The sequence below is a fragment of the Lagopus muta genome, chromosome 4 (assembly GCF_023343835.1).
Source record: "Lagopus muta isolate bLagMut1 chromosome 4, bLagMut1 primary, whole genome shotgun sequence".
NCBI classification, from domain to species: Eukaryota; Metazoa; Chordata; class Aves; order Galliformes; family Phasianidae; genus Lagopus; species Lagopus muta.
In genome coordinates, this window is record NC_064436.1 from 64,673,171 (window position 1) to 64,695,818 (window position 22,648).

The window sequence follows — 22,648 nt, forward strand, 5'->3', positions numbered from 1 at the left end:
CTGTTCCTTCAGCCCGAGGAAGTATGTATGCAAACAGTATGCTTGGCAAATCCAAAAAGGAAGGGATATCTGTGAAGACTTGATTTACAGTCTGTATGAGGGCACAACGTTTTTCGGAAAGCATTTAAACTACAGAATGTACATGTACACATCTATTATGCCTGAATACTTGAATGAAAGCATTTATCAGGAAGAAGCAATAACTTAACATGAACACAGTGTGTTATCAGGGGGATTTATTGTTTCTGCTCAGTTCTTCAGACCCATTCCTGAATGCATTTATCTCAGAGACTGTTATCATTAGGAAAAAAAAAAATCTATAATTGGAGCACTTAAAGTTTTATTATTTTTATGCAACTGTTCAAACAGCACTTCCCCACCCCTCAGGAGATAAAGACGAAGGAAAAAAAACTGTGCATATATACCCTCATTGATGATAAGTATACTAAACTTAGTAGTGGCCATTTTCTTCGTACATCACTGGTCACTCTTAATTACTATTTTTGTCCTTCATGCCTGAAGTTTACAGGCTGTTTTGTTAAGCTTTTAGCTGAGAACTGTGCATCCACGACTCCCCACCAAAGCAAAGCAGCAGAATGCTGTCAGATTTTTGAGAATGAAGTTAGTGAGAGTCCCAAAAGCAGGAAATGAGTGTCATTCATTGCTACTGCAGCAGGCATGGACTTTAAGCAATCGGAAGAGACTGTAGGAGTTACAGGCTGATGGGTTAGCCTAAGAACTTTGTGATGTACTTAGGCAGAAGTGATTTACTCTCTGTATTGAAAAAACAGCTTTTGTACATTCTTGAAACAAGCTCTCTGAAAACTGCTCTGATAAGCTACCTTAGAGCAAGGTCAGTCTGTACTACTTCTATTTTAAAAAGCTACAGAAATTCAAACACATTTAATAAGATAAATATTTTTAAGGCTCCCATCAGTTTCGTCCTAAAAGCAGTACGGCACTTTAGAGGTTCGCAGCAGGCAGCAAGCAAAGCTTTCAAACTTATTTAAACACCAGCTGCGTCTCAACAAAATGTCAGCTCTCTGAGTTCCACTCATACAGGAAACTACTTGGTAAACAGCCTCTTTCTCTGCTTTCTAATGGATGCCTGACCTATTTATTGCACCAGGGACACAATACTGAAAGAATCCTGCTGCAGGCACTTAACAGAAGCAAGCTAATAAAAACACAAGTTCCAATGGATTGCAGCAAGATTTATGCTACACCTTCCCTCGTTACACACTTATTTTGAAGCAAAGGAGCACACAATGCCACAAGCTAACTTTTTAAAATCACATTCCTTAAGGACAGCACTCAGAAGTTGAACTTAATTTCTGATCATTTTGTACATTATCAAGTTAGAAAAGTGAATTGAGAAGACCTTCTCTGTGGGTCTTTTCTTTGACAAGTTATAGAATTAAAGCAGCATTATCATCTGTGGCAAGTCACAACTGCCAAGTGTAAACACATTGCAACCCTGAACTTGAACAGGTATATGGAATCCACATGCTTTAGCATAACATACTGAAGCTCATTTCCAATGTAGAAAGGACAAGCAAGTTTTAAATCTTGAAGGACTTAAACATGCTTTAATACCTGCTTACAAAGAAAGCCTCAAAGGTAAAAGAAGCAACCACAAATCAATGAAAGTCCATGAAAGTACAAATTATCCTATGTCAAGAGTGCTGGGCCCTAAAATGAGGGCAACAACTTGCAAATTCTACTAGATTTAACAAGGAAAAGGAACCAGGAGGAAACAAACTTCCAGAAACAATAACAGAATACAGAATGAGCTTGTTACTTTGTCCCAATTCTTAGCCCATCTCTTTACTTCGGCTCTACCCCCATTCCATTTTCTAATCTACATAAGGAAGTTGAAGCTCAAAAAAAGTATTTTTCTGAGCATGGACTATTCATTGTTAAAGATGCATGACTGCACATTTGGCAAAGAAGCAAAATTAGCAGAGAGTAAAGCTAAAGGCACAAAGGCACAGTATTCACTGCATATAAAGGACACAATGGGCTTCAGAAGACAGACCAAGTAGTTCAGTCTTTCATCCTTTTCCTAAGTACCTGGCTTAATTCCTCAGGACCTCAGAGCTCTGTCAAAAAATGTGTACATACCTAAAAGACAGCCTCTCCATCCCTCAATCACACAATTCTTTAGCAGTTTTATCAGACTGCATGTTTGGTCATAAGTAAGACAACTACCAGTTAAGTGCAAGTAGGAACGATATGAGGTGTCTCAAAGCCAACAAGAGATTTGAACAAATCTGAAATAACCCCTAAACTAAGAGGTGGGTCATTCTGGTGTAGGTATTAGCATTAGGCTAGCCTCTCAGCATTGTTGAGCTGCCTTTTCCTTTTCTTCCTAAATTCAAGAAGGACCAAGTTTCTCATCCATTTATTCCAGAGAAATCATCTGGTTCACCCTGCAGAGGGATTGCTACATCTAAAGCAGATGACTGAGCTAAAAAATGCTTTCAGTCTACACTTATGATACTTGATATGTTTCCTACAGCTCTGTACTCCTCAGACCAAAAAGCAGCTTTTCCACAAAACACAAACCTCCTGCTGGTTTCAATTTCTAGTACAACTTCAAAGGCAGTAATACTTCCCACTTCTTCAACATAAAACTTGTCAGAAATCTTAAGGTGCAACAGTTATCACTGCAGTGTATTATAGAAGCATCAAATCCAGCCATAAAGCTTGTCAACTCACCCTAGGTTTAAATACCCTTAAAGATAAAAACAACCAGAACCTGCTGTGAGGTCCTCTCCCCCTTCTCCATATCTAAGCTCCAGTAGCTCTGTTCTTGCATCATAACTTATGATGTAGGAAAAAGTACTCCTGTAAGAATTACCAACACATTTTATAGTTCCACTATCAAATTTGCACTTATTTCAGCAGAACTGGTTTCCTGCATTATCTTGGAGCATTATTTCAAGACTTTAAACCAAAACTAAAAAGCATAAATCAATTCATGGACTGAAACTGCCAGAAAGATCATCTTATGGCTGAAGCCAGGCCATGATCAGACCTAACTTGAGTTCTCCGGCTCATTTGCACCACCTTGGGCAGCTTTACTTTCTTCTCAATGTTCTAATGTTAAACTAGTTCAAGTGATAAAATGGATAGTGAGTTTATTTGGGGCTAGGGGAAGGGAATGAGACATGACTTATTATCACATAACAAGGAATTATCAAGTTATCCATTCAATACAAGTACAAAAAGAGAACTTGGCTTAAAGCCTAAATGTGACAAACAAGATTATACATAACAAAACAGAAGATAATTCAGTCAAATGAACTGTTAAGTTTCAGACGTGTTTCTTTCACCTTTTAGTATTTTTTTGTAACAAAATTGCAATGAGTTCCTACCATAAACTAAGATAAGTATGTTCATCACACACCACCAGAATGCTTAGTTTTAAAACCAACTTTGCAATCCTTGACTGTGGAGTGAAAAGATGTGGAGTTTAAATAACAACGGATTTTCAAAGAAGTTGCATCTGGTCTGACATCTCACCTTTGGAAAATACAAAAAACATAAGCTCAACTAAAATCCAAAACATGATCACAATAACACTATCAAGATTCCTTGCAGCTGTGGGGCTTTCAGGTATTGCAGTAACAGTCACATTGCTGATGAAGCATTCTATTGTTGTAAAAAACGTTTGTAAAGCATCCTATTTTCATACCTCACAGCATCCAGTCTCTTGTTCTGTCGAATGAGTTCAATGAACTCCTGAATCCTTAGGCTGAACTCCAGACAGCTCTGAGATTAAAGACAAGACAGGGTCTTAGATGGTGCCAAAACCACGCTTCTCCAGATGTTAAATACTATGTGTGCACAACAAAAAAGTGTTAATTACATGCAATCTTGTTTGCTTGCTTTTAGGTATTCATGCAGAGAAATTTGAAATGCTGTCTACAGACAAGACAGCAACACAGAATTCCCTAAAAGCAAACAAAAAGCTCTTCCATTTGCCTCCTTCCAAATTTCAGCATTTAGGAGGAGTGAACATTTTCTTGATGACTGAAATCATCATTATTTAGGGTGCAAGTAAGAGTAGCAGGTGGCCTCTCTGTACTATCTTAAAGTTAAAAGCAATAGATTCAGTAGAAGTTTGGAGCCAGTTTAAGACATGAGAGATGGACCCAAAAAACTGCAAGGAAGAAATATGTCTTTGAACTCATTCTGAAAGTGCCCTCCTATTAAGAGGAAGCAGCATGGGATCTAGACTGCTGCGGACCTCTCCCCAGCTCCCTTTTTTCATGCTTCTACCCCACTGCTGTTGTCAAGCATCTAAAAGCCATGCTAGAAACAAATCTCAAACAAAAAACCAAGCGGCATTTACCTGCTTGGGGAAAAAAGTAAAATCTGAAGCCTAATGAAGTTAAGTGTCCCTTTAAATCAAATTCCATCATCAAGTCACAAAAATCTATTAAAAAAAACTTTGAATATATAGAATTAAGAAAATTCTCCCCCTAAAAGAATAACTCATTACACTTCCATGTAGAGACACAGTTAACTATTTTATTATTATTACCCTAACAACAAAAAACCAGAGTCCCATCTGAATCTTGAAAAATAACTATTTTGAGTTCCCCTCAGTTGCTCTGTTTGGCAAATCTATTTTCTGCTCCCCAAAACTTCTGATGAATAGTTGTCTTTTTGTATTGTCCATCACTACAATACCATCCAAAACCCCTCAGAGACTTCAGGAGGAATTTGAGCAACTCCAAACTTCCATCAGTAAACTACCTGGGGTGACTGCTGTGCACGTTGCAGCAATTTCTTGGTTTAAGATTAGAAATGTAAACCACTTGAAAATAAATGATGTATTCTGTCCTGTTAAAGTACACCTGTTTAAGGAGTAAAAAGTAAATTTTCCAAGTACACCTTCCTCTGTGCTCAAGACCATAGTTTGCAAAGTAAAATTTTGACTTGATTTGCAATTCTCAACTAGAATTAGAGTTCTTTCTTCAGATCTACACAAAACCCTTACATAGAATACTGGTTAAGTTGGTTTCTATTAAAGAAATTAATCGAACTTATTAATTGTTAATGATACCAAACCCTAGGGCTCAGTTATTTCATTAACATGTTTCAGCAGCAGAGAAAAAACCCACAGCTCTCCCCTTCACCCCCAAGAAAACCCAACCTGCAGAGATTAAGTAGGGCTTGCAGAATTTTTCTCCCATTCTCCAAAGAGGAGGACAGGGAAGATTTTTTCCTTACTTGTTTGGCAAAGACTGCTGATGAAAAATTAAGATATTCACCCATTAATTTCTTCCATTACTTAATATATTAAAATTATACATATATTTTTTCCCCAGCAGTACAATTATGCAATAATGTTCACATACCAATTCTGGTTTTCCTTTAATGGTTTCCAAACAAAGATCATTTTCTTTAGAGTAATCATTGGCTGTTTTACTCGTGTCCCATCTTTGGTTCACTCTCATTTTGGTGCCCGAGTGACAGAGATGTCACTCTTTGCTTATCTTTAAGGATATGTAAATTTTTCATTAAAGAAAGCTTAGTTTAAAAACCAAAACTTCTGAAGGAGGCACAGGTTGTGATTAATACAGTTGAACAGATTTCTGCAAGCTCTATAAAAGACTATAACATGTTTTAAAATGTAGAATTTGAGAGTCAAGGAAATTTAAACCAACTGCACAGGGACCAAAATACAGCATGTTCAGGTCACAACATTCAATGACTAGACGACACCTTACTCTGTTTATTGCTTAATAAGACTTGTTTTCATTTTTGTAAGAAACTCTTCAATACTTTCCTCATGTAAAGCTGCTTTTTCACTCAAGTCTGTTTAGTTCTGGATTTACGTATATTGCACTTCAAAAATACAAATCCATATGATATTTCTCTCAGACATTGGTTTACAAATCAATCTCATTCTTCATATATGAATTATGAGCTGCATTCTCAGCAGGATACAAAGAGCTGTACACAGATCCACATGCACCGAGACACTACTACATACACTGCAGTAAGGTTTGGCATTCACTTGGGCTGGTTCAGCACCAGTAACCTTAACCTTAAAAAATAAATTTTGTACTTACTGCCCTTACTTTTATACAAGGCTTCATTCAAGACCTATAATTTAAACCAAATTGACCATATCAAATAACCAACTACTTTAGAAAACCGCTACTTAGGCAAAACATTGACATTGTTTTCATACCTTCATTTTTCTGAGCCTGGATTTGTTATCGTGACACCAAGCCAAGCAAGTCATAGTCTCTTGTCTCTCCAATGATTCTTCCACTTCTTTAGCAGTCAAAAACATCTCAATATTTACTAAGTCCTTAAGGAGCAAAGAAAAAGGAAAGCACAGCTTGTTAAATCATACTGATAATTTACACAGCAATGCATTTAACCAACTAGAGCACAGGGATACAAAAACTGTTCTAGAGACATCTTTAAAGGTCATTACTTAAAATATACAGTAACAATTTTGTAAAGACTGCATTTCCATGTGCCAAGATAGACTCTTAGTAAAATGACCACTCTTCTAAATCTATTTATGCAACTGAACTAGAAAAAAGAGTAAAGATGACATCTTGAAGCTTTGCAAAGTAATTGACAAGATCTCATCAGCTGGGTGCAATCCATATTTCCAAGAATACCTGGTTTTCACAATGCTTATGTCATTGGACTAAGGAATTGAGGAACCATATAATGACACTGGCATAACGAAAGTAGATATGTTTAAAGCAGGAGCAGCATCTGGTATCAAGTTTGTCAGCAGCAAGCCTTGTGCATGCCTCTGCTACTTCACTGCAAGCTGCTTTACGCATTTGTACCAACCAAGGTTAACGCAGTCCAATAAGATTTAAGATCTCCTAGGCTAGCAAATAATTTTTTCCCATATATTTTTAAAAAAGCAGTTAGCTTGTTTCCAAATGATATAAACAAGATTCACTCTGAATTGGCACCACCAGAAGTTATTTCTGAGCTGCATAAACATATCATGCTGTTACAGTTCACACTTTGTTAAAGAAAATACACTGTGAGATTCCATAACTCAATACAAGCAACAATCCAGTATCAAATGTTTGATTAACACACCAGTTTGGAACAAGTTCACTTTTACATAGACTTCATAGCAAAATGCAGAAAATCATACAACTGAAATGATAAGTATGGCAAATGTTATAGTAGCTGCAGTGAACAAAACCTCTCTCTGAAATAGGTGGCATTTTCAGCTAGTAGAACAGCTGAATATATTCAGCATTAGACTTTACTGAGGCAAAGTTAAAAAGCATAGAAATAGTGCCAGGCATATCACATTCACATATTGCATTTCATCAGCCAATTTCTCCTTATAAATACGGGAAGCCTCCTACTATTGGAAAAGAAGGGCAGATTGGACTAGGTTTTGTGAGAATGGTTAAGAAATGTAGACACGTTTCATGCATTTCTAAATTGCAGTGTAGAGCACAAGAGTGTGGAGCACAAAAACTTCTCCTGAAGTTTTCTCCATTAACAGTTTGTTTTGGAAGTCACATGCAAAGTTTACATGCAACATGCATTCCATTTTAACAGAATGTACGGCTGCAACAAAAGCATTATATCATCAATAGATGAAATTAACATACAACTTTAGTTACCAAATCCAAGTAAGACTGAGGTCAGAGCTAAAGTAGTAAAGAAGTGGCAAGTTTATAGAAGGAAACTAATCTTGCCCATGTAAATCAACTGTATAAGTAATCTGACATTCAATGCCACCATACCCATTATCTTGTTGGGCTATTTTTCCATGCAGCTGTTAAAACTGACTAGAGTTAGAACAGCATTCCCCATACATCTCCCCAGGACTACGTTATGTGCAACCTCTTAGTAAGCAGCATTTATTTTTACATCCAATTACAACAAAAGCATTTTCTGCTACTTCAATAAAGGTCTGGATATGTGAGAAATACTAAGAAACTGGTGGTTTTGCCACATTTGTTCACATTTGTTAGCTTTTCCTGGCTTCATCAAAAGTATGGTGTTCTTTTCAAATATGTGCATAGGCATTATAGGTCAACGAGCTGGTGAGAATCCCAACTAAAAGCATTTACCAGTGAGATGATAGTATAGCAATCTTCAGCTCTCTCTCAACTATTGTTGAGGGAAAGAAGTTGTAGCAGCTGCTGAGAAAGAAAAAACCTTCAAAGTGAAAATAACTGCTACAATCCTTTTGCAAATTTAATATAAAAAATGCTCCATTTGGTACAGACATGTTAATTGGATTTGTGTTTGCCAAAAGGAATCAAAGCTTGGCAGTTGTCTCCATTAAATAGACAGTATGAATCCAGAAAACAGAATATTATTAATTGAAAGATTTTCCTTTGGAACTACAACCGCATTTAAATTGTTCCAATAAATGTTTTTGTTCTCTGCTGAGTAGGTAGCAAGTAACAGAACAATATACAAAAGCATTAAGAAATCCATTTGTGGGAAAAAATAGCTTATGGATCTGATAACAAACAGTTGTAAGTCTTGATTAAGCAGATTGACAGAACAAAAATACTAAGATTCAATCAGGCAATATTCTTGTAACAAAACTCTACACGTGCTGTTGTTACTTTTTAAGTCTGATCACTCTTTCATATTTTGGTTGTGCTTCCACAGTGTATTTCTTCAGTTGTTAATGAAATAGAAGTACAGAGCATGAGAGGACTACGTGGCTTTAAAATGGCCCTGGTCTTCTGTGCAGGTCAACACTAAGCTCTCTGGAGAACTACTCTCTCACATCTTGCATATAAGTTATAAAGCAATTCTAAGGTCTCTGTCATCTTTTTCACCACTGCAAGTGTTTCTTCATTTCACAGCTTCAATTTTCACATAAAAAAAATGACTGCAATATTTTATTCCCTGACTGCAAAGTTATAGACAAGCCCTGTGCTGTACAGTGTTATCAAACCACAACATACAAGCACACCTCCAGCCTCCCATGCACGTCCATGATAACACTGACTAAATTAACTCAGAAATGCTTGACTTTCGATAGGAGGACTAAGTAATGGCAAACCTACATCCAGGTAGGAGGAAAAAAACCCTCTGGCCACATATATTAACAATTATGCAAACAAAGAGAGAGAACATTCCTCTTCCTCCTACAGAAAGCAAGGAATTATCAGCTACATTTTATTGTTTCTGCTTATAACTGCTGGACCCAAGTCAACCTCCCTTCCCATCTACTCACCAGGTACCAGAAGGGTAACTATTTAAGCACTGGACAAGCATTATCATAAAACGACTTCAATTCCATTATGATAGTTCAAACTTCACAGAAAAAAAGACCTATTACAGAAAATCACACCCTAAGTCTGAAGGCACTTAGGTGGAACCAGAGACTTATTTATACATCTATCCATCACCCTGTGCTCAGCACGATTTACATATATATAGCTTTTAAACATCACTACTTTTTAACCAAGTGCTTACAGGGAGGAAAGCTACCAACCCTATAATACTGCACAGAATTTCACTAATTAAGGTATAAAATACCGTGAAGAATGAGGATTCCTTTACTATGATGATTACTACCTGTAATCCCAGCCAACATAAAAGCCACAGCCCTATAAATGTACTTCTCTTTTCTTTCTCCGAGATGGGTTCTGGGTAAGAACATCCCCAGCATGTACATGCACGTCTGCTCCTTTAAGGGCATCCTGAGCTCTGATCACTGCCAGCAAAGACTGAGAAACTTGGTTTTCTCACCTGAGCAGCAGCACTCCATTTTCAAGAAGCTCCAGCACCCACCCCGACTGGAGACCAGGTGCAAACACTAACCAGTAGTTAGATACCAAACTGCACCTGAAAGACTGAACACTTTTCTTCCTAGAAGGAACTTAAGGACTTAAGTTTATACCAGCTGCAGGACAAACCTGCAAGGAAGCCAGTTAGAGTTCCCAAAGTCCTTGGAGACTTTCCTTGGTATGAAAAACAATCAACAAAAACACTAATCAAAGGCATAAAAACTGAGAGAACATGAAAAAATGGGCTCAATTTCATGAACTCATATGGGTGTGGAAAAATAACCAACCTGAACATTGTGTGAGAAGAACAGCTGAGAAATGAAAAGGTGCATACTAAAGGCAGTCAGATAATTTGCTTGTAAGTTAGATATTTTGACTTTACATATGAACACAACTATGTATGCTACAAAGCTTTTCTACCGCAAAGTTTTAAAGCAAATGAGCAATCTGCCATCACACATTCAAATGTGAACTACCTTTGATTTAAATTTAAGCCAAGTGTGTAACTAAGGTCCTATATTGAAACAGAATTCAGTAGTGAACTGGAGAAAAAGCAGCAAATCTACTTACTGGTAGGAAATAAATACAGCAAAGTCTTGCTAAGAATAATGAATGCCAAACTTGTTTGTCTTTCTTGCTCTGTAGGACTTGCACAACTGCTGACAATACATATTTGCACAAGATTCCTTTATTCCAAGACACAGACAAACTTTATTCACTTCACTGCAAGCTAACTGCATCACAAAGACAGCAATAATTCAACCAAAGAGCTTTCTTTTACTGACTTATAGAAGTGACCTCTTCAAAGATGGCAATGCAAGATTCCCCCGGGACATCTTCAGAAAGCTCCAACCTCCTATTTAAAGATCAGCACAGATGCAGAATCCTTCATCCATTTTGTCAGAACTTGTTTATCCATCTTTAGACTGCAATCACACACTGAGTAAATTAAAACTTTATGATGAAATTACAAATTATTTCTTAGTTCCAGCCATAACCAAGAGACAGCAACATGTGCGAGAGGTAGTTTGTTTCACAGCAGGTAAAATTCTGAACTTCACTACAAATCACTTTTAACAAGTCAGTCATTTGCTATTTTTAAGTCTATTCCCAAACAAGAACCAAGCTTGATGCCAAGTGGATGTATGACAGTTTTAGTGAGATTGACTTCCTATAGATACTACAAGCATAAGAGCACCATCCTCATACTAAAAAAGGTTTTGCTGAAGTACTCAAGCATTCAGTAGTACAGTAAACATCCATTTAAACCCTCTGTATATGAAATACAGTAAACACTTGGATCACTCTAGAATAAGTTAAAAAAAAAAAGCTGTATTAAGCTTTCAGTGAGTACTCAGATATTGAGCTATCTTGAACATGCAGCCTAACCTCCAGCAGAGTTTAGGAAGCAGTTATAAAACAGACAGAAGCACAGCAATGAACAGCTACAAACAAAAGGTAACTTCAGTGTTACATATTCATATACTGATTTGTTAGATTTTCTTCTGTGATGAATACACAGCAAGTGCAGGAGCTGCCCTGACAGTGCATCTATCACCACACAGCTCAGGAATAAAGCAGATGCAAACACCTACAATGCTAGACAACAGGACCCAGCAGGGAAGAAGGAGGCTACCATTCTTCTGCAATGCAGAAAGAGTGACAATGTGTCAGTCTAGACTAGAACATACCACAGTGCCTGACAGGTCCATTCTTTTGCCCCTATACAGCAAAAGGGAAACACTACAGGTTGTAAGAACCCATCCTTCATAGTGAATTCAGAATATAAAAAAAATCGCACTGAGACAGAAGGCAGAAAAAATAAAACAAAAGCACAGGTAGTAACAAACCAGCAACATCACAGTTAAAGATCTGTTAAAAAGAGGCAGAAATTAACATTAAGAGGTCTCCTTACTCTTTGCTTATAAAATAATGTTGCCTGAAGTTCATTAAGCTACTATTAAGTGTTATAATGCTACACATTAACGGCACTACAGAGAAAATAAACAGACTAAATGATGGAATGCCCTACTCAGAAGCCAGCTGCAAAGCTAGTTGTATGAAAAAAGCAGAGAGAGAGCCAAACCACAGATCCATCAACAGACAAAGCAGAGAAGTTTTTGTCTACAAAGTAAACACAGTATTCCATGGTGTACATAGTTGAGCTTTTGCATGAGAGCATCTTCTGTGACCTCTATATGGCTTAGACTTTTATTTTACCCAGTTATTTTTAGAGGACCCCAGTAACACTGTGACTGTCAGAACACTGCCTGGCATGAAGCAATGGTGCTACTTCTTTTGACAATTGGTTCTAGTGAATAAACTTACAAGTCCATTTTATTTCAAATTAAACTTTTTTTTTAAACTTCTGATTCCATGCACTGCTTCTTTCTTACACCTTTCTCCACTTGATGAAGTAGTCCCTCAAATTACTATTTTCTGCTCCTGTACCTTGCAGTTCACTTACCAAGCTACTCCCCAAGCCTGCTCCTTACATCTTTCAATCACCTGCCATCGTCTCCAACTGCTTACTGAAGTAAAGAGACCAAAAGAAACAGATTCTGCTTCTGACTGCTCCACAGGCAAACAAAGAACTGTTTTGTTTGCCTACTTGTCCTCACATACATCAGTCATTTTGGTGGAGCCTCATAGTGCAGCTAGCTAGGCTGGTTATTATAGCAAGTTGTTCTCCTAAAGCCTCTCATCCTGTCTCAGCAGCTTCTGTAACTCAGCAAATAGCTGCACCTTACCCAGCAGGACATTATACCAAGCTTCACACAGTCATGTCTACACCAGACTAGTGCAGAAAGCCTTCAGAGCTTTTAAGACGCATCTACAGGCAGAAAAAAGCTTCTGCTCACCACTGTTTTCTGCAGTAGCCTCTTCTGGTTGAGGAAAGAACACCAACCCCTGGCCAGGTGGGCACAAAGCACTGCCATCACCCAAGCAGGAACAATCTGCCCTAACAGTGTGGACAAAATTGAACTCCTGTCACCAGTAGAGCAACAGGAGAACGCATAGCATGTAGAGCAACATTTATATTTTGAAGGAATGGCTGGAAAGAAGAATGCGTAAGGAAAACATCAGAGGCATAAATGAAAGCAAACCTCACACATCTAGACAGTCTCTACTTGAGAACTCCGTTCTACCATTAGATAGTATTTCACTTCAAGAATCTTGAATGACTACATTTAAACAGGACATTTTGCCAGCCTTTCAGATTAAGATTTTGAAATAAAGTATCTGTTAGGTATATTATTTACAAGAAGGTAATCCATTTTGTCTAAAAGAAAACTGGAAACAGCCTCAACATCACAGCACACTTCATGTTGTTGGCTTTGAAGTGTCAAATGATTTGTAATGAGAAAGTTTGTTATTCTGGATTGATCGGGACTATTACATATTTACATAATTGTAACTCCCAAAGATGCTGGAGACAAACTGCACATGTAAGGCTGTTCAGGAATTAAAGCACTTAGAAATTCAGATGAACACACTCAGATGTTCATTATATCAATGTACTGGAAGTTGCCATGCCTACACTAAGAACATTTGGAGGAGCTCCTGAGTTGCTAGTGTACAGCTCAGCACTGTAAGGTAACAGCCTGGCCAGCTCAGCAGCTCCTTTACAGGCAGCCTCCTCCAACCTCTCCAGTGTGGGAATCATAGGAGAAGGACACAACAGATAGCTTCAGACAAACTAGCTTTTGCCATTCAGCCTGCAATTTAGAAAGTCAACCTATCTGTATTCTGTGTAACAGCAAGGCAAAGGCTACACGCAAGTATTATCACAAATTTTATTTACCTGTTTAAAACAGAAGCATTACGAATATAAACTTATTTTGATGAATATATATTCAAGTGCTTGCATAACACCTGGACCACATCTTCAAGATTTCTAAGTGTGCAGTGCTGTGACAGTTACCGGAAGCATTAGTTCAGCTTGAACATCACATGGCCTCCTTTATGCAAACTTAAGGTTCCATAAGCACATGTATTTATCTCCTACTGAAGCAATCATATTACTAATATTCCTCCTATTCCAAGTAGAAAGCACCAAGAACACTGAATCAATATTATGCAGCTTTTAGATCGAGATTTCACTCCTACTTCCTTTAGTTGTAGCAATTCAGTGGAAATGACCATTCCAGGCATTTGGGGCCCAGACTCTTTAGTGAGTAGGAAGATGAAGTTACTCAGGAAAAGCAAGATTTCACAAGATGCAGATCTGGCATCAGGTTTTACTCCATAAAAGAAATCATTCAGCAGTCATCCCAAGTTTCAGTTCAAAGATCCATTTTACAGTTTTGAGGATTTCTTTCTTCAATAAAGCAAAGAGAGAATCTTTAGCTTAAAAGCAGGGGTAATTTGAGATGGGCTACCTAATGAAGAGAGCAGCCACTTGGTCAAAAGCCATACAGCTTGTCTAGAGGAATATAAATCTCTCTTATTCTAAAGGTCATCAAAATAAGAATTCATGACTCCTCATAGCCAAATTAGATGGAATACCTGAGTTTGCTGCAGGCATCTTTACAAATATTCAGAGTTAATTAATCTGTCCAAAGTTATTTCCAAATAATTAAAACCAAAGCTGTGTCTACGAAATAGAAAAGAGGAAAAACTGGACCAAATTATATAGAAGGGAGAACAGCAGATCAACTTATTGAGACAGTGACTGCTGTATTTTTGAATTAGATTTTGACCACAAGTGAAAGGAATATCTGCCACACCAGTTTCAAAGATAAGTACTTCCAGAATGGCTTTTCCAGTGTCTGCCATGCTTTTGTATTCTACAGGGACTAACAGTGACCAAAAACTTAGAAGTTTTGCTTGAGAAAAAAAACCAAAACAGCTAAGATCTGAATTCCCACACCAAGAAAGTGATTTTCTTTAGAACAGTTTGTAACTGGTGCAGCACTGCTTGAAGTGTCAAGAAGCCCCTGTAACATAGGCCAATGCTCACAACAGTCATAAAACTTTGGAAGTCAATGATAGAATTTATTTTCTTCCAACAATTCTCAAAAGCAAAAAGCAAACCGGCATTAACACAACTGTTTAGCTAAGTATCTCGGAAGGATCGTGCATCTACTTAATCACTGATCTAAGACCATTAATTTGCAAAACTGATTGGCATGCAGAACCTAAAAAGCAAGGTCAATTTAACTTAATATTGTAGAACTATTTATTTCAAGTGCTCTCTTGCATCTGGAACTTCATTGCCAATGCTCCCCCAATACACACCATAGAGTATAGCAGCTCTTCTGCCACTCAGATTTTTGATTCATTTGCTCCCTGATCTAACACACAGTATAAATTTAAAGCATCTATTTCAGAAAAAAGTGATAGCACAACTTGCCCAACACATGCAGTAAGGCAGGAAAATTTATCATGCTATGATAAACTAAGCAAAGAATATTTACAGCATAGAGCGACAATTTCAGAATGTAATTTGTTTTTCCACAATATTGGCAAAATTGCTGTTATAACATATTAAACAGAACATAAGGAAGCTTTTTTCTACCTAGCTTATTAAAGAGGCTAGAAAAAGCACCAAATTCGTAAAACAACCCTCCAACAGACAAACAAAGGCAGCACACTTAACCACAAAAACTTCCCTACAAACAGCAACCAACCTCCTACTCAGACACTGCACCTCCAGAACTAGATCAGAGCCAGCAGTGTGCTCTTGCAGCTTGGAAAGCAAATGGTATCCTGGGCTCCATCAGAAGAGGGGTGGCCAGCAGGGGCAGGAGGTGATTGTCCCCCTCTACTCTGCTCTTGTGAGGCTCCATCTGGAGTACTGTGGCCAGGTCTGGAGCCCCCAGTACAACGAAGACAGGGAGCTGTTGGAGAGGGTCCAGAGGAGGGCAACAAAGATGATCAGAGAACTGGAGCACCTCCCCTATGAAGACAGGCTGAGGGAGCTGGGCTTGTTCAGCCTGGAGAAAAGCAAGCTGCGGGGTGACCTCATTGCAGCCTTTCAGTACCTAAGGGAGCCTACAAACAGGAAGGGTCAACCCTCTTTGAAAGGGTTGATAACTGCAGGACAAGGGGAAATGGTTTAAAGTTGAGGGAGGGAAGATTTAGGTTGGATGCCAGGGGGAAGTTCTTCACAGAGGGAGCAGTGAGGTGCTGGAACAGCTGCCCAGAGAGGTTGTGGATGCCCCGTCCCTGGAGGTGTTCAAGGCCTGATTGGATGGGGCCCTGGGCAGTCTGGTCTAGTATTGAATGTGGAGGTTGGTGGCTGTGCATGTGGCAGGGGGGTTGAAGACTCATGATCCTTGAGGTCCCTTCCAACCCTGGCCATTCTGTGAGATTTGCTGATCAGCTAGTGGCACAGAACTGTACCAACATTTAACACAGCAGAACATGGGACGCCAACACTAAGATCAAAGACAACTCTGCCAGCTAACTGAATATATGAATCTGTAAATGAAAATATACATTTTTATGTTGGTGTTGCACTGCAAGGTCACAATGGAGTCAGAGTAAGATCATCATCAAGTGTAACAAGCTGATACTGATGAGCTTCATTTACATGCAATAAAAGAAAAACCTTTAACATCTAGCTTGTAACTTCAATCCAAACCACTTTTCACATCATTAGGGAGTTAGAAAACATCAAGAAAAAAGTGCAATAGAATCATCTCCCCCCTACATTTACTTTGGCACAAGCATGACATTTCTGTCCTTGATTGTTAGCTCTTACTTTAACATGACTCATGTTTTTATATACATTTCCATTCCCAGTACTGCTGTTCAACTCTTTGAAAGGGTAGATAAAAGCAGGACAACATGAAATGGTTTTAAGTTGAGGGAGGGAAGATTTAGGTGGGATGTCAGGGGGAAGTTCTTTAGTATGAGACTGGTGAGGTGCTGGAACAGGCTGCCCAAAGAGGGGCTGTGGATGCCTTGTCCCTAGGGATGTTCAAGGCCAGTGGCCCTGGGCAGCCTGGTCCAGTGCTAAATGGGGAGGTCAGTGGCCCTGCACATGGCAGGGGGGTTGGAGATTCAGATCCTTGAGGTCCCTTCCAATCCTGGCCATTCTGTAATTCCTTTAAGACATGACATGCAGAATACATAGTACCAGCTTTAGTTCCCGTATTATGCTTTATAACCTATAAGCTGAGCTGTGCACTATAACTTATTTCTACATTGAGCTAGTTAGTTCTGGCATTTAAACTTCCATATGATTTTCACATCAGCACTTTTCATAGCCATTTGCTTCCTAGCTTATAACCACAACTTTCAAGTGCTTATCTTCCTTGTCATGAATTCAAGAATCTAATTCTTGTTAAGATATTTAATTTAGTAAGCAGACTAGAATTTGCCTCAGCCCATCAATAATTATTAAAATTAGACACTATGGTGAGTCAACCTGCAAGCAAACTGTCTGCTATGTACTACTGGCAAACATGTGAATGATTTAATGGCTTTTGGCCACTGACGCAGAGTAACTTCTAAGCTGTTTCCACCCATGAAGTACCATAGCAGCTCTGCAGGTCTCTTGGCATTCAGAAGCCACGTAATGAACTTTAAACACACAGGCTGAAACTTGTTCCCAAGACTGGTCTAACAACTATTGAAAAATACCTAATCTAGGATCCCCAAGATGGAACTGAAATGGAAAAAGCTCAGCCTTTTAAACAACAGCAAATACCATGTTTTGCCATTTGGTCTGCAACCACAAAAACAAGAATAGCTAAGGTTGGTAATTCTCAAAATTCAGTCCAACCCCTTTGCTCAAAGGAGGGCTGAGTAGAACAGGTTACTTAGGACCATGTCAGTCCAGTCTGGTTTTAAACATCTCCAAGAACAGAGAGACCCACTGCCCCAGTATGTCTGCTGGGGACCCCAGAAATAGATGAAGAACACCAGGCAAGTCTAAAAGAGTACTGAGTAGAGGGGATGGATCACATTCGTCCACTTGCTGGCAACGCTTATCTCAGTGCAACCCAGAATGCTGTTAAGGAGATCCTGTCAGAAAGGTGCATCGCTGTCATGTTCAGCTTGCCCACCAGCCTCACCACCCATCATCCCCTTCCCTTTCTGCAAAGCTGCCTTCCAATCACACACAGCACATACTGGTGGCATGGAGTTACACTTTCCTAGGTATGGGACTCCCTTCGCAGAACCTCATGAGGTTCTTGCTTGCTCATTTATTCCAGTTGCTCAAGATACCTGCAAGGGGAGCACAACTCTGCTGTATCAATCACAGATCCTAACTCTCATCACCTGCAGACTTTAAGGGCACTGTCCCATCACCTACTTCATGATGAATGACACTGAGCAGTACTGGACCCAGTTGTGACTTCTGTTCTACCTCACTCGTGACTGGCCTTAAACTGAATATAAGGTCATAACAATCAATTGTTTGATCCTAGCTGCTGTGCTTAAAAAAAAAAATTTAAAAAAGGATCTAATCTTCATTTATAACAGCTCAGGATTTGAGGAGGAGTTGCCCCCCAGACATGGGGAAAAAAAAAGCAGCATAAAAATGCACAAGGAGAGAATCACAAAAGCAAAATTAAAAAAATGAAAACAAGAGCTGCTCTCAATCATGCAGGCATTGCAGGCCTTTTTCCAGATTCCTACTTAAGAGTGTAATGCCTACTGAGCAGTAATCACATTGTCTTGGTATGTAAAAAAAACAGGTAATAGACATAACCAGATTTACAGCAGAAAATGTGATCCTGAACCCTGCAGTGGTAGAGACATTTATCAAAATTACAGTTGGGGCTACAGTAAACAGAAAGATTACTGGGGATCAGAGAAAAATATCATGATATTTCGTAATCTCCAGAGCAGAGTTGCATTACTAAGCATTAGAGAATGACTCAGTGCCCACATCTTCCAGCAAGAGAGGAATAAAGAGCAGAAAAGCAGTCTGTTACTGAACTCAAAACACCACAGATTCTGTGCAACTATCAAGCCTCATTATCCTACTGCTGCAAAAGCCATTTACTGTACTGTAAAAGATCAATACAACGTTGAGATACTGAGGGATGTATATCCTCAGTCAGAGTAAATGTGAGCATCAAGTGCATAGTTTTAGCAAGCTGGAAGAAATAAGTTCACCACATGTACAACTAAGTTGCATTACACTTGGATATTATGTAAATAAAAATACTTCAACTTGGAGGCAGCAGTTAAATGAGCTTATTTGAAAATAAACAAAAACAAAAGCTTCTGTTCAGTAGAGTAAAAAGCTGAGAAGCTTCACAAGTGCAGTGCCTCATACCACTGTCTTGTAATCTATCATAAGGGACTTTCCACATCCGTGTCTAAACCAAAACTGAACATTCACAACCTCTGTCCATTCCATCGGAATGCCCCATCCCTGGCGGCATTCAAGACCAGTCTGAATGGGGCTTTGGCAACCTGGTCTAGTGGGACAAGTCCCTGCCTATAGCAGGGAATTCAAACTAAATGACCTTAAAGGTCTCTTTCAACTCAAACCATTCTATGATTAGTTATTCAAGCATATTTTTCCCCTTCATTGTAAGTTCTGCCAGAAGTGCTGCTGACCAGCAACTACAGCATCCCTGAACGGAACAACTGTCTTGCTCTGCTTTAATGATTCAGTGCAGCAAGTCTTTCAGCAAGTAAGAGTAAAATTATTTCCTATTAACAGCTGGTAACTCATTTCTTGCCCTCTTTCCTTCAACCTTTGTTTACCACTATCAATGCAGACTGAGCAGGATCAGACTGGTAGGCCCAGAAACAACAGGCCTATACGTTCTAATTTGACATCAGTAACTAAAATCTCTTCACCTCAACTGGGTCACTGAGATGCTCAGCTACATCACCTAGGAGAAGCCAAGTACATACTTCACAATACCACTTAACTCTGCAACTATCATCACAGAGAAATAATTTTAAGATGAACTACATACCTTCTGGCATTAAGAATATCAAAAGAACTTAAAAACAAAAAAAAAAACAACAAAACAAGAATCACTGAGGAGCAAATAGTAAATTCTACCTAAAGTTTAGCAAAACATGACTTTAAGGGAACAAATTTGTTAAAATCAGTTTTCAGGTCCAAAGACGGGCAACAAGGCTTGCAAAGAGCTTGGAGAATATGCCCTACAAGGATAGACTGAAGGAACTGATGCTGTTCAGTCTGTGGAAAAGGAGGCTGAGGGGAGACCTTGTTGCTCTCTTCCAGTATCTGAGAAGTGCTCACAGCAAGGGTGGGGTTGGTCTCTTCTCACTGGTGACAGGACAAGGGGAAATGGCCTCAAGTTGCGTCAGGGTAAGTTTAGGTTGGATATCAGGGAAAACTGCTTTACAGAAAGGGTTGTTAAGCACTGGAATGGGCTCCCCAGGGAGGTGGTTGAGTCACCATGCCTGGATGTGTTTAAAAACCATTTGGATGTGGTGCTCAGGGACATGATTTAGCAGAGGGTTGTTAAGAGTTAGGGTAGTGTGGTTGGACTCCATGATCTTTAAGGTCTTTTCCAACCCGAGCAATTCTGTGATTTAATGTCTACATGGTTATGAGAGGACAGCAGTGCAGATTCATCATAGCATAAAGAAGCTACGCCAAGGTGTGTCAAATCCAGGCTACTATGAAACAACACATTTCAAACACTTAAGCATTTATGAGATAGAAGCAGAACCAAGTAGATACCAAATGAAAAGGAAAATGACAGCCATGGAATTTTAGATGGGGAAATAAAGAGAACTGCATAAAATCTGTGCTGACTGTATACAGGCTACTTAAATACCTCAATCATATGTCAATTTATTTTCTGAAGTGCAAGTCAGCATGCATTAGGTATTAGGATACAACACAACAGTTGTCCCAGCAATCAGCATATGCTATCCTGCCCAATCACCTACACAAGTCATTTAGGACAAATGGGAGGCTCTACCAAAAGCTTAATCAGCAGCCTACAGACCAAATTCAGCATGACATTTGCAGAAAAAAAAATCTTAACTTTTAGTCACAAATGCTTCTAGATAAACTTCTTGACTTTTAAATGTTCTGCCTTCAGTTCCAGCTTATTAAATACTTCACATAAATTATATTTCTGTGTAAGGAAAACATACTCAGCCCTAGAAATACCAATAGATAAATAATAGTAACAAAGGCACTAGTTCATGAAAAAGCTGCTAAAGAACTGAAGCAGCTTGCTTATATTTACTAGTTTCCTCTTTAGTACCATTTTTTTAGTGTATGTTACCAACCTCAATACCACTTTGTCTTGCTAGTTTTACAGCTGTGTTGTAGTAACCACAGCGTAGGAGGTGTTCCACCATCATACGGTCCATACGTTTCTTCTTCCACATGTTTGCAGCAGCTGGCTGGTCACTACTGTGTTCTTTCAGGTGTTCAATCCTACGTTTGCAGAGTTTTGCACTCTCATCTTCAGCCTGGATTGACTCAACTGCCTAAAAAGCAGAAGTTAATAGGAACAAATCAGGGCTATACAATTTCAATTGGCTTTTAAAAAATAAAATAGGAATTGTTAGTAAGCATTCTTTATATAGTTACTCTTTCTGTAGTTACTCTTGATAGCATTTCATTTAGAAAGACAAATCTCATGGTAGCACATTAGTTTCAGCATACTTGGTCCACTTTTGAGACACTGGCATACTATTAACAGACACTTTTGACACAAGTTACTTATGAGCACATGCACATTTAATCAGTTGCTCTTTTCTTACTAGCTGAATGTTAAGAGAAAAAAAAGCAAAATACATTTTGGCATAAAGTTGTCTAATAACCTGCAAAGACCTTCATGCATGTTCACAGTCACCTGGAACTCATGAATTTCCACCTCCAACTTGTGCATGGCTTCTTCCTCAAGCAGCTGTCTTACTGAATTATGCCTGCTAAGCAGTGGTGTAGAGTAAACCCACATTATTTCTAATGTACTGGAGCCATTTTAATCAGTTCCTACATTAATGAAAATTATACAAACATTTGGTCCTTTAGCAACTTTAATTCAAGGGTCTTAAAGGAATTTTTCCAGTATTATTAGCATTACTAATATGGTATGATATTACTTCTACCACTCTGGAAGCACGTCCCTGTTAGGAGCCTTACTTGGGAAAAATAAATGTATCCAAAGGAAGAACAACAACACTTGGACTTGTTCTATTTATGTCCCTTGCAACAGAAATTATTCTACTCCAACACTTAAATTCACATATTGACATGCCTAGTGCAAAAGAGACAGCAGTACTCCCATATCAGAATCACAGAATGGCCAGGATTGGAAGGGACCTCAAGGATCATGAATCTCCAACCCCCTGCCACAGGCAGGGCACCAACCTCCCCATTTAATGCTAGACCAGGCTGCCCAGGGCCCCATCCAATCTGGCCTTGAACACCTCCAGGGACGGGGCATCCACAACCTCTCTGGGCAGCTGCTCCAGCACCTCACCACTCTCTCTGTAAAGAACTTCCCCCTGGCATCCAACCTAAATCTTCTCTCCCTCAACTTCAAACCATTTCTCCTTGTCCTGCAGTTATCAACCCTTTCAAAGAGTTGAAACTTTATTATTAATTATTTTATTATTAAAACCACCAAATATTGTGGTCAAGCTTGTTCTGATTCAGCCTTGAAGTTCCATAGTCAACTACTAATGGTTCAAGTTTTACCAGGCAATTTTACTACAGTTGTATCTGTAATTTAAAACTTGCTGACTCCATATACAGCACCTGTCAGACATGACCCATAGTTGTCAACAGAACACAAGAATGCTTGCAGTACTTTTATATGCTTGCTAAGGTAAAAGCAAACTAGGAAAGGTAGTAGAAGATGGAAGCTATGTGTGATATCTCACCAGCAATGCAGTTTCAAGTTGGGCTACTTTACCTGGGGTAATTTAAGCTTGCTGGCTTTGTGTTTGAGTAC

The 22,648-nt window shown here is 38.9% G+C and overlaps 1 protein-coding gene across 4 annotated transcripts in view; it reads right to left on the reverse strand.

The window, feature by feature from the left end:
- MAEA (macrophage erythroblast attacher, E3 ubiquitin ligase) overlaps positions 1 to 22,648 on the reverse strand; it is a 47,049-nt gene that overhangs the window by 6,740 nt on the left and 17,661 nt on the right. For all 4 annotated transcript variants that reach the window (XM_048942494.1, XM_048942496.1, XM_048942493.1 and 1 more), the window contains 3 exons: positions 20,973 to 21,176; positions 6,212 to 6,334; positions 3,701 to 3,777 (listed from right to left, as the gene is read on the reverse strand). In XM_048942494.1, coding sequence (XP_048798451.1) covers positions 3,701 to 3,777; positions 6,212 to 6,334; positions 20,973 to 21,176 — 404 coding nt within the window. The remainder of the gene's footprint in view (positions 1 to 3,700; positions 3,778 to 6,211; positions 6,335 to 20,972; positions 21,177 to 22,648) is intronic.